Source organism: Podarcis cretensis (genome assembly GCF_951804945.1).
Source record: "Podarcis cretensis genome assembly, chromosome: 6".
Taxonomy (NCBI): Eukaryota; Metazoa; Chordata; class Lepidosauria; order Squamata; family Lacertidae; genus Podarcis; species Podarcis cretensis.
This window is the reverse complement of record NC_137175.1, coordinates 90,171,332-90,186,379: the sequence shown is the minus strand read 5'-3', so window position 1 is coordinate 90,186,379 and position 15,048 is coordinate 90,171,332. Positions and strand designations below refer to the sequence as shown.

General features: G+C 45.5%; 1 protein-coding gene across 2 annotated transcripts in view; it reads left to right on the top strand.

Moving 5' to 3' along the window:
* The window catches only part of HMCN1 (hemicentin 1), a 325,809-nt gene that overhangs the window by 184,274 nt on the left and 126,487 nt on the right, over window positions 1–15,048 (top strand). For both annotated transcript variants that reach the window (XM_079980967.1, XM_079980966.1), the window contains 4 exons: window positions 1,287–1,463; window positions 7,799–7,950; window positions 8,687–8,810; window positions 10,659–10,834. In XM_079980967.1, the coding sequence (XP_079837093.1) occupies window positions 1,287–1,463; window positions 7,799–7,950; window positions 8,687–8,810; window positions 10,659–10,834 (629 nt within the window). The remainder of the gene's footprint in view (window positions 1–1,286; window positions 1,464–7,798; window positions 7,951–8,686; window positions 8,811–10,658; window positions 10,835–15,048) is intronic.

The window sequence follows — 15,048 nt, the reverse complement described above, 5'->3', positions numbered from 1 at the left end:
CATGAAGAGTTGGAAACGACTAAACAAACACAACAACTTCTCTTTGAGCAAAACTTAGATGTGCTTTGATGCCATGCCACCATATTTCCATGTGTACATTTTTATGTTTAGTATCTATAAAATTTCAGGTGCTTTATAACTGTCAAATAAAAAATCCTAAGTAGTGTGGGCTGTTGTAGGGATGTTATTCCAAAACATATTGTTATGGGGGTGGGGGATAAGCAAGTGACCAGTGAGGAAAACAATAACAGGCCACAGAGACTGCTTGAATATGCAACCTGATGGGCAGTTATTGGGCAGTATCCGTTCTCGAAGCTGCCAGCATGAGCTTGACCAAACTGCAGGAGGCAGTGGAAGACAGGAGTGCCTGGCGTGCTCTGGTCCATGGGGTCATGACAAGTCGGACACGACTAAACAACTAAACAACAACAATCCCTCTAACACATCCTTTTAGCGCAAGTTTTCCCGCTGGGGTACAACGGGACTTTCTCCCCTTTCTTTTGCCCTGCACCCTCTCCAAATCTGTTCCAGAGGGTTGGAAGGAGCCCCTATAATAGATTTAGGGGCCATGGCGGATGGAAGTTCCATTGCACAAGTAGAAATCCTAGTGTTGATGGGACCATGACTTAGTGTTGCTTCGGATATAGCCCTGTGGCCTAATTAGGGCTGGGTTTTCAACACTGTGATAAACACCAGCTAAACATTCTGATATGCCATATTTTACGGTCTGAAATAAGGATGGAGCTAGGTAGAGGCGTTGGCTGACTTCGCAATTTTTCCTGCATCACGATTTTTGCCTGCTCTTGTAATTCTCAAGAGCTGAGTCAGCAGAGTTAACAGGAGCTGCAGGAATCGAGAGAAGCGTTGGCTGGCTTGACCAGTTTTCCAACGTTGGGATTTTTACATAGCACGCAGTCACACGCACATCATGATTTTGCCAGGTCAAAAATTATTAAACCGATATCACAATATGGACTTCAAACCGGTCGATATATTGCCCAGCCCTAGCCCTAACGCTGAGCTTGTTTGCATTTCAAAAGTGAGAAGGAAATCCTTAATTTTTTCCCCACCCGCCCACCGCCATTGCTTTTCTGCATTTGCCATCCAAGACGGAGGCACTCAAAGCCTCTGTTTTACTTTTGTGCATGAGTGGCATTTGAACATAACAGGCAGTTGCCTTCCCTCGCCCCTTCCAAGGAGCTTTTGAGTTTTAGATAAATTGATAGCAGCGAATTCTAGACCCATCTCACCTCTCACCAGCCTCTTTTATTTAATTTCCTCTTCAGTCATCACGTGGTACAAAGATAACCACCCTCTCACCAACACCGCCAGCGTCAGCTTCTTGAACAGAGGGCAGGTTTTGCAGATTGATGGCGCCCACATCTCCGACACTGGCGTTTATAAATGCGTTGTGGCGAATGCAGCAGGAATAGCTGAGCTGTTCTACAGCCTCCAGGTTCACGGTAAATATTTCTTCTCATAAAAGAAGGGCTGCTCGAGGGGAGAAACACCTCTCCGCATTTCATCTGCTCTTTTCATGTTTTATTTTGTGCACTTAATAGCTTCCAGGTACTCGTTAAAATCGTTTCCCAGGAGAAAACTCGGGAAAGATTTAGTCCAGAGCTCAGTTCTGTAGCACCGGCAAAACTTAAAAATGGGAGAACACTCCGTTCTGAAGTGTTTCCTCGACAGAACTGTGCAGTGTAGTCGTGTCTGGAAGACAGATTTTAATGTTGCCTATTCAGCAAACTGAAGTGTTTATTTCCTTGTTGCTAGTCTTTCACTCAAGTAGCCGTCAACCTTTTCAGACCCTCGAGACACCTTTAACCACTTCCAACAACGATGTTTTTTGGTATGTTTTTTTTTTTTATAAAAAATCCATTGTTTTCTTATAGTCTGGCCAAATCAGATGCAACTACAGAACACAGGTTTTTACTTGGGTCCAAAAAATTCATACAGATTTAAATGCACAAGCCAAGGTGTTTGTTCTTCCCTTTGTGGGCAACGAGAGAAAAAATAAATTTATGTTCTCCTTGGTTTCCTTGCCACAATCTTTGTGTGTATGGGGAATACAAACCCTGGTTTGTCTTGGTAATTGCTCAGCCCCTTTACCCTTGTTATTAAGCCTCTTTCTTTACCAAAAAATGTATTACAGATGTACCTTGGAAGTCGAACGGAATCTGTTCCAGAAGTCCGTTTGACTTCCAAAATGTTTGACTTCCAAGGCGCAGCTTCCAGTTGGCTGCAGCAGCATCCTGCATCCAATCGGAAGCTGTGCCAGACATTCGGCTTCTTAAAATCATTCGAAAACCGGAACAATCACTTCTGGTTTCCGATCATTCAAGAGCCGAAACATTCAAGTTTACAGGCGTTCGGCTTCTGAGATTCCACTGTAATTTGCAGCACTTGTTACTTTACCATGCAAAAATATTGCACATGTTGGGGTTCAGAACTTACTGGGTTAATGTTTGTTCTGAGTGTGCCTCCCATTCTGACGTGGGAAAGGAGGGAGGAGCTTGTTGTTCTCTCTGTGTCTCTGAGAGAGACGGACGGAAGCCATGAATGCTAGCAGTCCAGGAGATTTTGGGAAATGCTGAGCTGTAAATATTTGCTACAATAAAGAACTGTTGAATTTGGACATACACAGTGCTTGGTGTATTTGGATCTGAAGCAGACTGCGACAGTTTTGATCCGCTGTGTTTTTACTCTGCTAGACGAAACCGGAGAAGAGCAAGGTCTGCGCAGCTTGGCTGGGAGCGTGCCGGACCACTGGGGCTAATTGAGGCCATAAAGCAATTAGATGGCCAGTGCAATTAAGATCTTATCAAGATCGTTTCACAGGTTATGGGAGGACCTAATTACCGCTAATAAAACTGTTGCTAAGAGTCTGCCGGTGAGCTTTGAAGTCTTGAAGTCAGCTTCACAATAGCTGGAAGACGCTACTGAAGCAGAGTGGAGGTCTGCGTTCTGTGTTTTGCCTGCTGCAGAGAGGCAAGAGTTGCTGAGGCAGAAAGCTGAGAAAGCAGCTGAGAAATCGGGTGCCGGAGGGCTGACTGGTGAAACGTGAGTACAGCTGGGCCCCGGGAAAGAGGAGAAAATGGCAGACAGCCAGGTCTTTGAGGACGTTCCGCTTGAAAAGCTCACTTTAAGAAGTTGGGCAACCTGGTCCAGAAGAGTAAGGGGTTGGTTTCTGGTTACTGGGCTTTGGAATGTAAGCCAGAGAGAACCACTTCCCTTGAATCCAGGTCCTGAAGGGACAGACATTACTGGCTTTGAGGCTGCGTTGCCTGAAGAAAGCCAGCAGAGAATGCAAAGAGAGCTTGCTATGCTAAAGGCATGTGTACATGCATCACTTTTGCCCAGTTTGGAGGGCGTAAAGTCAGCAAGGGCTGCCTGGGAGGTGCTGAGAAGTTTGTGTGAAACTTCAGCAGGAGGCAAGAGCCCTGGAGGAGTCATGCAGAGCCAGGAAATGGCTGAAGCCCCAGTCCCTGAGGTGCAAGTCGGGGGGGCTGAGAATTCCAAAGGCAAGTTTCAAAAGTTTTCCACTGTGAGTGCTGAAGTGGAACGCAGTTTCAGCGAGGGCAGGGCTGGCACAGAGTGCTCTTCCGGAAGAAGGGGGGCCAGGCCAGCTGAAAGGAGCCCTGGGCAGTATTTTTCCACTGGGGATCGTCGTCATGCAAAGTCAGGAAGGCGGCGGAAAGCTAGACGCTTCAAGGTCGGCCACCTGGACAAAGTGAAGATAAGGCCTAAAGAGTCGCGTGGGAACGCAGAGGCCAGGCCGGTCTCCAAGGCAACGGAGGAGGCTACTTCTACGGAGGCTGCCAAGGTCCTGAGCAAGGGGGAGTTGGTTGCCAAGACAACCAGACAGAACTGCTGCAGAAGCCCAAAGACAGGGGGCAGCGGGACGTTTGTTGCCAGTATGGCTTTGTTTGAGGACAGCTCTGAGGGACACACTAATTTTCGTTTTTTAATCGACTCAGGAGCGAACTGCCACCTGATCCCAGAGACCCCTGCAGTCGAGATGTGGAATTGCAAGGCAATTCCGGCTGGGAAAACTGTTCAGTTTGCAAGTGGGACAAAGAAAAATGTGACTAATATTGCAAATGCTTTGTTTTCTGTTTTGCAGGAGCAGATGGAAGTTTGCATTGTGCCGGGAGTGCAACACTGTATTTTATCTGTGCCTTATTTGTTGAAAAAGGGGTTTAAGGTTTGCTTTGAACACGATGTTTGTACAATCTCCAAAGGAGGGAAGCAACTGGTCAGAGTTGCAAAGGGGCAGAATGATCTCTTCATTCTTAAAACGTCCCTGGAGGGTGAGGGGAAGGTTGAGAAAGCACAAGCCTTGCGTGCTACAGTTCCCACTCATGTTTCATGTTCGTGTGTGTGGCATAAGAAGACAGCCCATGCTTGTCTTGAAGAACTACAGGTGCTACCTGAGGTTTCCAAAGGCTGTAGAATTGCAGAATGTGCAAGAGTCCTAGATTGTCAGGCTTGCAGACAGGCAAAGGTAAGAGGGTGCAGTTACCCCAGGGTGGAGAGGGTAACCACAAAACTTTTTGATCTTGTGCACATAGATCTGTTGGGTCCCATGAAGGAACCAAGTTTGGGAGGGGCCAGGTTTCTGCTGACAATGCAGGATGATTTTTCGCAGAACACCTGGACACATGGTCTTAAATCCAAGGAAGATGCTGCACAGCTGATTAGTCGTTGGATTGAGGAGGTGGAACTAATGTTCTCCACCAGAGTCAGGGAAATTGCTAGTGACAGAGGTTCACAGTTTACTGGGTCTGCTTTGCAGAAGTTCTTTCACAAGAAAGGGATAAGTCACACAGTGACTTCTCCTCAACAGAGGGGGGTGGCAGAGCTCAGAAGTGAGGCTCTGGTTAAAGCTGCACAGGTGATGCTGTCAGATTCTGGGTTACCTCCAAAGTTTTGGATGGAGGCAGTTAAATATGTGAGCTTCACCTGGAATAGGTCCTACAATTCAGTGGTAGGAGACACACCGTTTTTCATGCTTCACGGGAGGAAACCACAGGTTCACTTCCTCCGTGAGTTCGGATCAATGGCCTCGCTGCCGGTGCCTGAAGCTTTGCGAGGGCCAGGTGAACCCAAGTTCCAGAAAATGATCTTCTGTGGATATGAGCCAACGGCTCGTGCATGGAGGTTTGCGTACCCGTCAGGTGATCAGAGTAAGCTGCTGATCAGTAAACACGCTGAGTTCTGTAAGCAGGAGGAAAGGTCAAAGACCCCTGTCAGACGCGATATTCTTTCAGAATGTCTTGCTGATTCAGAGCGGGAAGGTTCTGATGAGGAGGAAGGAGAGCCAGGGGCTGAGTCTGCTGATGACGATCAGCTCACTGACCAAAGTCAGGAGCAGGATGGGGCATCTCCGCAAGTTGTGAAAAGAGAGCCCAAGAGTGAGCCTAGTTCTCCTGTGAGGGTAGTTCCAAGGGTTCGAAGACGTGTTAAGTCAGAGGGGGAATCCCAGGATGCAAGGGACACACCTGCTGACCACAGTGAGTCAGAGGAAGTGCCTGAGTTTGTGCCCAGGCGGTCCAGTCGCACAACGAAGGGAATTCCACCTGAGAGGTATCAGGCAACAGGTGCGTGGGTAAGTTTCGCACAGTGCGAATCTGAGAGTTGTGAGGATGTTCCACAGATGCCTGACAGGAACGCCAGGAGAGGGCGCAAGGCATTGGGGAAGAGATTGATCTCACAGAGGTCTGCAAAGGTACATCCACAGGTCTTGTCAGAATGCTCTGCAAGAGGGGGTGTTGGGGTTCAGAACTTACTGGGTTAATGTTTGTTCTGAGTGTGCCTCCCATTCTGACGTGGGAAAGGAGGGAGGAGCTTGTTGTTCTCTCTGTGTCTCTGAGAGAGACGGACGGAAGCCATGAATGCTAGCAGTCCAGGAGATTTTGGGAAATGCTGAGCTGTAAATATTTGCTACAATAAAGAACTGTTGAATTTGGACATACACAGTGCTTGGTGTATTTGGATCTGAAGCAGACTGCGACAGTTTTGATCCGCTGTGTTTTTACTCTGCTAGACGAAACCGGAGAAGAGCAAGGTCTGCGCAGCTTGGCTGGGAGCGTGCCGGACCACTGGGGCTAATTGAGGCCATAAAGCAATTAGATGGCCAGTGCAATTAAGATCTTATCAAGATCGTTTCACAGCACAATCATGAAAAAACATTTATATGAGGAAGATTATTACTACTGCTACTACTAGACATGTCTGTCCTGTCCTCCAGTGCCCATGAATCAGGCTGGCATAGAACACTTTTAATATCAGAAAATCATATTAATATCAGAAAATGAAAACTTGGATTAAAGTTCAATAGCAGTGTAGCAGCAGAGGACGAGACCACAGAAAATATGTGCCTAATAACATCATCAGACACTTAGCAAGGCAATAGACCACCAGAGCAAAAAATGTCTTCTCCTTTCGGCAAAAGCTAGGAAGAAAGTTTTTTCAAAATACAAAAAACCCCAAACTGATTAGCTGTCAATCAAACGAGTAATGCTTGTACAGTAATAATGACAACAATAATTTATTACTTATACTCCACCCATTCAACTGGGCTGCCCCAGCCACTCTGGGCAGCTTCCAACTTAATATATAAAAACACAGTAAGACATACATTAAAAGCTTCCTGATACAGGGCTGCCTTCAGAAGTTGTCAGCTACTATGCTACTTCTGCAGGATTAGTGCTATATCATTATTGTTATTGTTATTTCTTTGCTCCTAAAGCACTAATGGAAAGTCACTCTTAAAAAAAGCCCCATTAGACAGCTATTCTTGCATATGTTTGATTGGTTGTTTGAGAGATGGGCTTGCAAATGCACTACTGAAATTTTGCGCGCTGGCTTGTCAGCGTCAGATTCTCCCTCTGAGCTAAACAGAAACTGTGTTCAGTTGCTTTTAATATTAATTGATTTATAATGACTTGGGAGCAGCACATTTCCTTTTCAGCTGCTGTGGCCCAAGATACAGCCAACAGCCGTTAACTCCACCCAACTATTAATTGCAAGAAATGTTTGGCGCCAGGGATATTATATAGCAGTGGTGTCCAAACTTTTTTCAAAGAGGGCCAGATTTGATGAAGTGAAGGGCCATGACGGCCGACCAAAGTTGTTAACCTTTTCTTAGGATTGAAGTTGTTGAGCTTTGAAATATACTCAGAGTCTAGAGTGGATTTCATGCTCTTTATTCAGCTAATAGTGGTGAGGAGGAATGAAAGTTTCCCCAAAGTATTTGTTTTATATACATTATTTACACAATGGGCTGCACGTGATTGGCTAATTCCGGAATTCTCCTGTAGGCCAATCAGGTTGTGGATTCACTTCCATCTGGAGCTGGATTGGGTGGCTTCTGCAGACCAATCATACTGCTGCATTGTTCTAGGACCAATCAGACTGCTGCATTTTGGATCCTATTGTTCTAGGACCAATCAGACTGCTGCATTTTGGATCCTATTCAACTCAGTACATAACAAGCTTTTTTAAGGGTTGAAGTTCTTGAACTTTTTTAGGATTTTACCCCAGGAAATAAACTGCCCGGGGCCGGATTAAACTGACTGATTAAAAGGCCAGATTAGGTCCCCAAAACGGACTTTGGACGTGCCTTTTATATACCATTCTAAGCCCAAACTTGGGGAGAGGGCAGGGAGACAGATGGAAAAAGGCTGAGGAACCACCAAAGTTTAATCCCATTCAGAAAAGACAGACTCACGCGCATCCAAATAGATGGGGCTTTCGAACACTTAATTCTTCTTCTTCCTCCTCCTCTTGTCAGTTTCACCCTCCATTTCTGGCAACAACGAAATGGTAACTGTTGTGGTTAATAATCCGGTTCGACTGGAATGTGAAGCTCGTGGGATCCCTGTTCCCATTCTGACCTGGCTGAAAGATGCTAGCCCTGTTTCTAGTTTCTCAAATGGACTCCAGGTACTTTGATGCTACTGTCGAGGGTTCCAGGACTATTTAAACTAGTTTATTTAATGAAATTGGTTGCCTGAGCTTTTCGGTGGCAGTCAAGGGGCTTCCCCAAATCCCACCATGGAAATGACCCTGTGATTACTGCTTAGCATGGTCTGTTTGTAGCATTCTCCACTTTTCTGCACCTTTGTTTGCTGCCCCAAAAATGAGTGCTCTGTGAAAAGTCACATTGCAGCCGAGACAATGGGAGGTGAATGGCTCAGGACCACAATACCTCAAAGACCGCCTCTTTCCATGTGAACCTACCCAGACCCTGAGATCATTTTCTGGGGCCCTTCTTTGTATGCCTTCTCCTCAAGAGGCCCGGAAGGTGGCAACACGAGAACGGGGCCTTCTCAGTAGTGGCTCCCCGTATGTGGAATGCTCTCCCCAGGGATGTTCATGAAGACACCTGATTTTGAATTGCAGTCAGGATTGTAATTCAATATGAAAATAATCAAGCCTTTTCTGGCATTTTAGAGAAATCCCTAGGTTAGTCACTAAAAAATGAATAAATTGATATTAATAAGTGCAGAGTAGTAAGACAGGAACAGATATTGTAGAGATCTGTGGAAGTATTGCAAAGATAAAACCAAACAGGATTGGAAAATTGCATTGTATGATTGATGCAACTTGATATTATGTTTGTCAATTACATGCCACGATTCATGTCACTTTTTGACAATTTTATCTTTCTTTTTTTAAGATTCTTTCTGGAGGTCGTATCCTGGCACTGACAAGCGCACAGATCAGTGACTCAGGAAGGTACACGTGTGTTGCGGTTAACGCTGCAGGGGAGAAACAGAGGGATATTGATCTCAAAGTTCACGGTGAGGACTCCACTTTCCCAAGCATAAACATTGGAAGAACTGCCAGGGACTGAAACAACATATCTCTTGATGAATTAGAACAGGGATGATCACTCTGGTGCCCATGGGCACAGTGGCACAGTGCCCTCAGACACCCCTCTTGGTGGCCACCAAAACCTTCTGCCACTCCCATTTTTTAAAAAACAAAAACTAGGAGTGCTTTGCTTGTTGGGGAAGTTGCCTGGGTTTTTATGGGGTGCGGCATTTCATTCAAATACAGTGGTGCCCATAGAACAGACATTTATAAATATATTGTGGCAATTTGTTAGTCAACCATTCATGTGAGGAGCGGAGAGGGAGGACCAAAAATATTTTTCGCCCGAGATGGAGAGGTCAGAGGAAGAAATTGGGGGATGGGCGGGATTTGTCTACTTGGTCTTACGAAACAATTTTGATTACTGTTTAAAAGAAACAGCATTGTTGATCTACACCATTCTACAAAATGGAGCTACTTTAATCTTCTGTTTCTTGGTTAACTAAATATTTGTCTCTGGGAAAATGCTGCACGCTTTGAATGTACACCAGTCCTGTTGTCTCCTATTTCCATCTTCCATTTGCTCACAGTTAAGGACACGCACGGTTAATTTCAAAAACTCATGTTTCTCAATGAACAGTTCATGGGTGATGCCACCAACTTACAGGATAGTTCAAAAAGAGAGAGCTAGGAGTGGCACGGACACTTTCTTTCTTTAACAAAAGAATAATAACTTCACACTAAATGGTTAATGAAATTTGCCCTCAGTTGGGAGAAAGAAGCATCCAGATTTGCATTAAAGTCAAATTCATGATTAAGTAATAATAAGTAAAGTAACTGATTGTAGCACAATCAGGGTTCTAAATCATGTGTGTAACCTCCATGAGCCAATTTGGATATTAGCTGTTTTAGATTAATCATTAGAAACACCAGTGTTTGGGAGAATTTTGGGGGGGCTGGGGAATCAAAATGGGCTACATTTAGAGGTTCTTTATGGGAGACTGAGAGTCAAGCTTTCAGAGTTCTAGCCAGTGCCAGATTTAAAGGTAAAGGTAAAGGTACCCCTGCCCGTACGGGCCAGTCTTGACAGACTCTGGGGTTGTGCGCCCATCTCACTTAAGAGGCCAGGGGCCAGCGCTGTCCGGAGACACTTCCAGGTCACGTGGCCAGCGTGACATCGCTGCTCTGGCCAGAGCCAGAGCCAGAGCCGCACACGGAAACGCCGTTTACCTTCCCGCTGGTAAGCGGTCCCTATTTATCTACTTGCACCCGGAGGTGCTTTCGAACTGCTAGGTTGGCAGGTGCTGGGACCGAGCAGCGGGAGCGCACCCCGCCTCAGGGATTCGAACCGCCGACCTTTCGATCGGCAAGCCCTAGGCGCTGAGGCTTTAACCCACAGCGCCACCTGCGCCAGATTTAGGTATAAGCTAAACAAGCTGTAACTTAGGGGCCCACTCTCTTGGGGCCCCCAAAAAAATTTAAAGGAAAAAACAACTGGATGTACACTTCCAAAATATAAGATAAAAAACAAATAAAATAAAATGTATATACAACAACAGTGTTTCTAAATGGCTTTAGATACCTATTAGGTCTATAAATTAGCATATATTCAACACAAAGAACAGCGACAATTTGTTGTTGACAAAGGACAGCTGGACATATAAAGGGCCCCATTACCTTCAGTAGCTTAGGGCCTCATCAAACCTAAATCCAACCCTGGTTCTTGCCTATCCTTTGGTTCCATGACTAGGGACACCAGCTCACTGTTTGGGGAGAGAGACTAGTTTCCTTTGCTACAGCAAAAAGTGATGACATTATATCTTAACATGCTTCAGTTCCACCAAACATTATGGGAGAGGAACAGAATGTCTCTGTGGTTATGGGCGAAGATCTGGAGCTCCACTGCCAGAGCAATGCCATCCCCCCACCAACCTTAGAGTGGCTGAAGGATGGCCAGCCATTGCTGAAGAAACTGGGTCTCAGCATCACTGAAGGTGGAAGTGTTTTGAAGGTAAGTTAAAAATAAAACTTTCCCCCTCTCAAGTCTTTCATCCTTATGACCCCTGACGCTAATGATACACAAGGCTCAACTAGCACTGTGATTCTTGACACAGAAGCTGTGGGCACATTTCCTTTTATTTGCGCTTGAAGCTGAGCACATGTGAAGCTAGACACAATCTATAAGTATCCTGCAGTTTCTTGAGAAAGACTGCTGCTTTCCCTCAAACCAGTTCCCGTGCAAGTTGAAAATGAAAGCTGCAGCTGAGCTGGGGTGTGTACACTAGAAACCTCTGTTGCACATGTGCAGTTGACAACATGTCCAATATGAAAATGAAAGCTGCAGCTGAGCTGGGGTGTGTACACTAGAAACCTCTGTTGCACATGTGCAGTTGACAACATGGGCGCAAATGATAGATTCGTTGAATAGGCATTTAGGGGGTGGGGTTTGGGTCGTGGGAAAACAAATCAGGCAGTGCTTGTTGGGTGAAGACATCCTTGCCTCTTCTCTGGTATGTATGGCAATTGGAACATGGTGCAGAAAAATGATCTTGCTACGTTTTAAGCAGCTAATGTATAAATAGAGTAAAGGTACCTCCAGACTGACGGGACGTGGGTGGTGCTGTGGGTTAAACCACAGGGACTAGGACTTGCCAATCAGAAGGTCGGCGGTTTGAATCCCCACGATGGGGTGAGCTCCCGTTGCTCGGTCCCTGCTCCTGCCAACCTAGCAGTTTGAAAGCACGTCAAAGTGCAAGTAGATAAACAGGTACCGCTCCGGCAGGAAGGTAAACGGCGTTTCCGTGTGCTGCTCTGGTTTGCCAGAAGCGGCTTAGTCATGCTGGCCACATGATCCGGAAGCTGTATGCTGGCTCCCTCGGCCAGTAAAGTGAGATGAGCGCTGCAACCCCAGAGTCAGTCACGACTGGACCTAATGGTCAGGGGTACCTTTACCTCCAGACTGGGTGCAGGGGGGATTTCAAGCCCACACCAGGAAATTTAGGTTTGTGCAATTAAAATGGATTAAGGAACTCTGTCACTCTAGTGCTGATATAGCGGAACTTTCTCAGGGAACTGGCACCCTAGGTCCTGTGACTATTGGGGAGAAGCGAGACAGGCAAAAACCGCCTGTGGAATTTTGCCAACTTACTGAATTAGTTGACTTCCTGTAGAATTACTGCAGAGGTTTAGCCTCATTAGGAGATTCTGAGCTTGCACTGAATTTTGCTCAAGGTCAAGATTCACTGACAACTTATAGATGCTTGAATCCCTCTTGAAGAACAAGTCTAGTCTTACTGAACAATGTTGCTTCCCTCAATATTTTTCCACCTATGTCCACGTACAGTATACGTTTCCCTTCACTGGTTTCCCTTATTGTTTCATATCAAGTTTAATCTTCTTTTAAATCTTTAAATTTCTCCATGGTCTTGGCCACTCTTGCCTGTCTTTCTTATGCCCTCTCCCCCTTCCCCTCATTTCCTCCATTCCTCAAACACTAATCTTCTTATTAAATCTCCACTCTTGGGCTGCTTCTCATTTGCATTCCCTCTTTGTGATCCCTTCTGCGTGGTACTGTCCCCCTCTAAATATTTGGCTGCTCACATCTTAGTCTCACTTTAATAAATTTTTAAAACCTCATATTTCATCTCTCATATTTCTCTTTGATGGAATATTTTATTTTTCAATAAATCCTTTCCTGCTCCTAGACTGTTGTTGTCAGAGCTGGCCCTACCATTAGGGAGAGCGAGGTGGCAGCACAGGGCAGCTGATTGTGGGTGCCCTGAAAAGGCTGAAAATGGTTTGCTTAATTTATTGTGGTTGTAATTTTACAGTGGGAGAAGCACTGTAGGATTTCCTGCCTCAGATGCTGAAATAACTTGACTGGTCTTCTGTAAACAGCAGAATGCATTGGATCAGCTCTGTTTATTGTATTATTTTAACTCTTTCCCCCTTCTTTTACTTCCTTTGCCAGCCGGCGCAGAAAATCCCCCCCCCCCCCGCTTCCATCTTCCCTGTCTTTTTGTTTCATCTCTCTCTTTTTAAATTGTGTGCCTGCAGGCCCAGGGACTTGTGCTTTGTAAATTATTTGGTACAGTGCCTAGCGCATTTCAGATGCTTCTACAAATAATAAGTGGTGGTGGTGGTGATGTTTTAGCTGGAGCTGAACTCTCGAAATATGCTTCTGATTTTGCTCAAATAATGTCAGGCCAAGTTCTAAGACGAGGGGGTGGCCCTCGTTTTGGCACAAGCAAACGAGGATCAAAATGGCCACGGGCAAATCACACGACTGAAGGCAGGATGTTGGCCAGGTTCAAAATCAAGCATAAATGGAAGGCAAATAAAAGAGTCTGCGTGGCTACCTTATGGGTTGCTCAGAGTGGGGAGTGCACTTTGGCACAAAGGATTTATAAGGCCTGCTGTTTGATTACAAGGTAGACGACAGGGTTCCCTTGATCCAGGGCTTAATGTACCCAGTTTACGTGAAGACCAGAGCAGGAGGTAACTTGGTAGAGGAGGTAAAGTGCTGGAGACCGGCTGCTGGGGAGCTTAGTTTAACACTCCTGTACCTCAGTGCACTTTTGCACTTCACATATAACAGCTTGTTTAACCATGTCATTAATATAAAAATTAAACAGGTAGGGTGCCAAAATGCATCCCTGTTTGACTCCAGTAATGGTCTTAATTCTAGTGGTAAGATGGCCAGTCAGATCCACCTTTACTTGAATTGATGTGTCAGTATATAATGTTTTGATGAGAAATAATAGCCAGAGGTCTATATTTGTCTCTTCCAATTTTTGCCACCATGCATGTCTTGGGACTGTATCGAAAGCTGACTTTAGATTGATAAAAGCGACATATAATTTTTGCTTCAAATTATGGATGTATTTACGTAGCAGAAAGTTCATCACAAAGCACTGGTCCAATGTGGATTTCCCTCTTTGGAAGCCTGCCTGGACTTCAGATATCACCTTATTTGTATCTGCTCATTCTTCCAGTCTCCCAAGAAGGAGCCTGAAATATAGTTTAGAGGCTACATCTAACAAACTAATGGGTCTATAATTGGCAGGGTTTTTCTTATCACCCTTTTTATATACAGTGGTGCCCCGCAAGACGAATGCCTCGCAAGACGAAAAACCCGCTAGACGAAAGGGTTTTCCGTTTTTGAGGCGCTTCGCAAGACGAATTTCCCTATGGGCTCGCTTTGCAAGACGAAAACGTCTTGCGAGTCTTGCGATTTTTTCCCGCTTTCCCCCCCTTTTTCTAAGCCGCTAAGCCGCTAATAGCCGCTAAGCCGCTAATAGCCGCTAAGCCGCTAATAGCGCTAATCCGCTAAGCCACTAATAGGGTTGCTTCGCAAGACAAAAAAACCGCTAGATGAAGAGATTCACGGAACGGATTCTTTTCGTCTTGCGAGGCACCACTGTAGTTTAGAGGCTACATCTAACAAACTAATGCGTCTACAATTGGCAGGGTTTTTCTTATCACCCTTTTTATATATTGGGGATAACAGCTTGTTATAATCTTAACAACAGCCGTGTTAGGTAAGCTTAGTATTATTGTCCTGTGTAAGTTGGGGGCTGAGACTAAGTAGCCTAAAGTTAGTGGGTTTATGATAGAGGGGAGATTTAAACCAGGAACTTCATGGTTCATAGCTTAGTCTAGCACTGGCCCTATGATGGGGCAGGGTGATGCTGTTGCCTCAGGTGGCAGATGCTGAGGTGCAGGGAGGGGACAGAGCTGTAAGTGCCCTGTGGCCTGACCTGTACCCCTGGCACTAGTCTGGTGCCCTCAAATGGAAGATACTTTCACCAGTATTGGTGTACAGTTCAACTACCAGTCAAATTGGCTTCTGCGTGTGCCTTGGAAGAGGACGCCATCTTGTCCATTGCCTCAGGCAGCAAAATATCCTGAGCCGGCCCTGGCTTAGTCTCCTAGCTGTTAAACTGTGTCAGCTTCTAGGTTTGATTCAGGCAAAACCTGGTGGCAAGTATAATCAGGAGAATTTATTTCCAGCTGATGAACCATCACCAGCTCTTACTGTAATGTAAGGGTAGAGAGAGAATACTTTTTATCTACTGAGGTAGGAAAACAACGCTTTTCAATCAGTCTTCCCACTCAGTAGTTGACCAATAATCTATAAAACCCGTGAGTAAATTTGCAAGTGAGGTTATACTATGTTTAAAGGTAAAGGTAAAGGTACCCCTGCCCGTACGGGCCAGTCTTGAC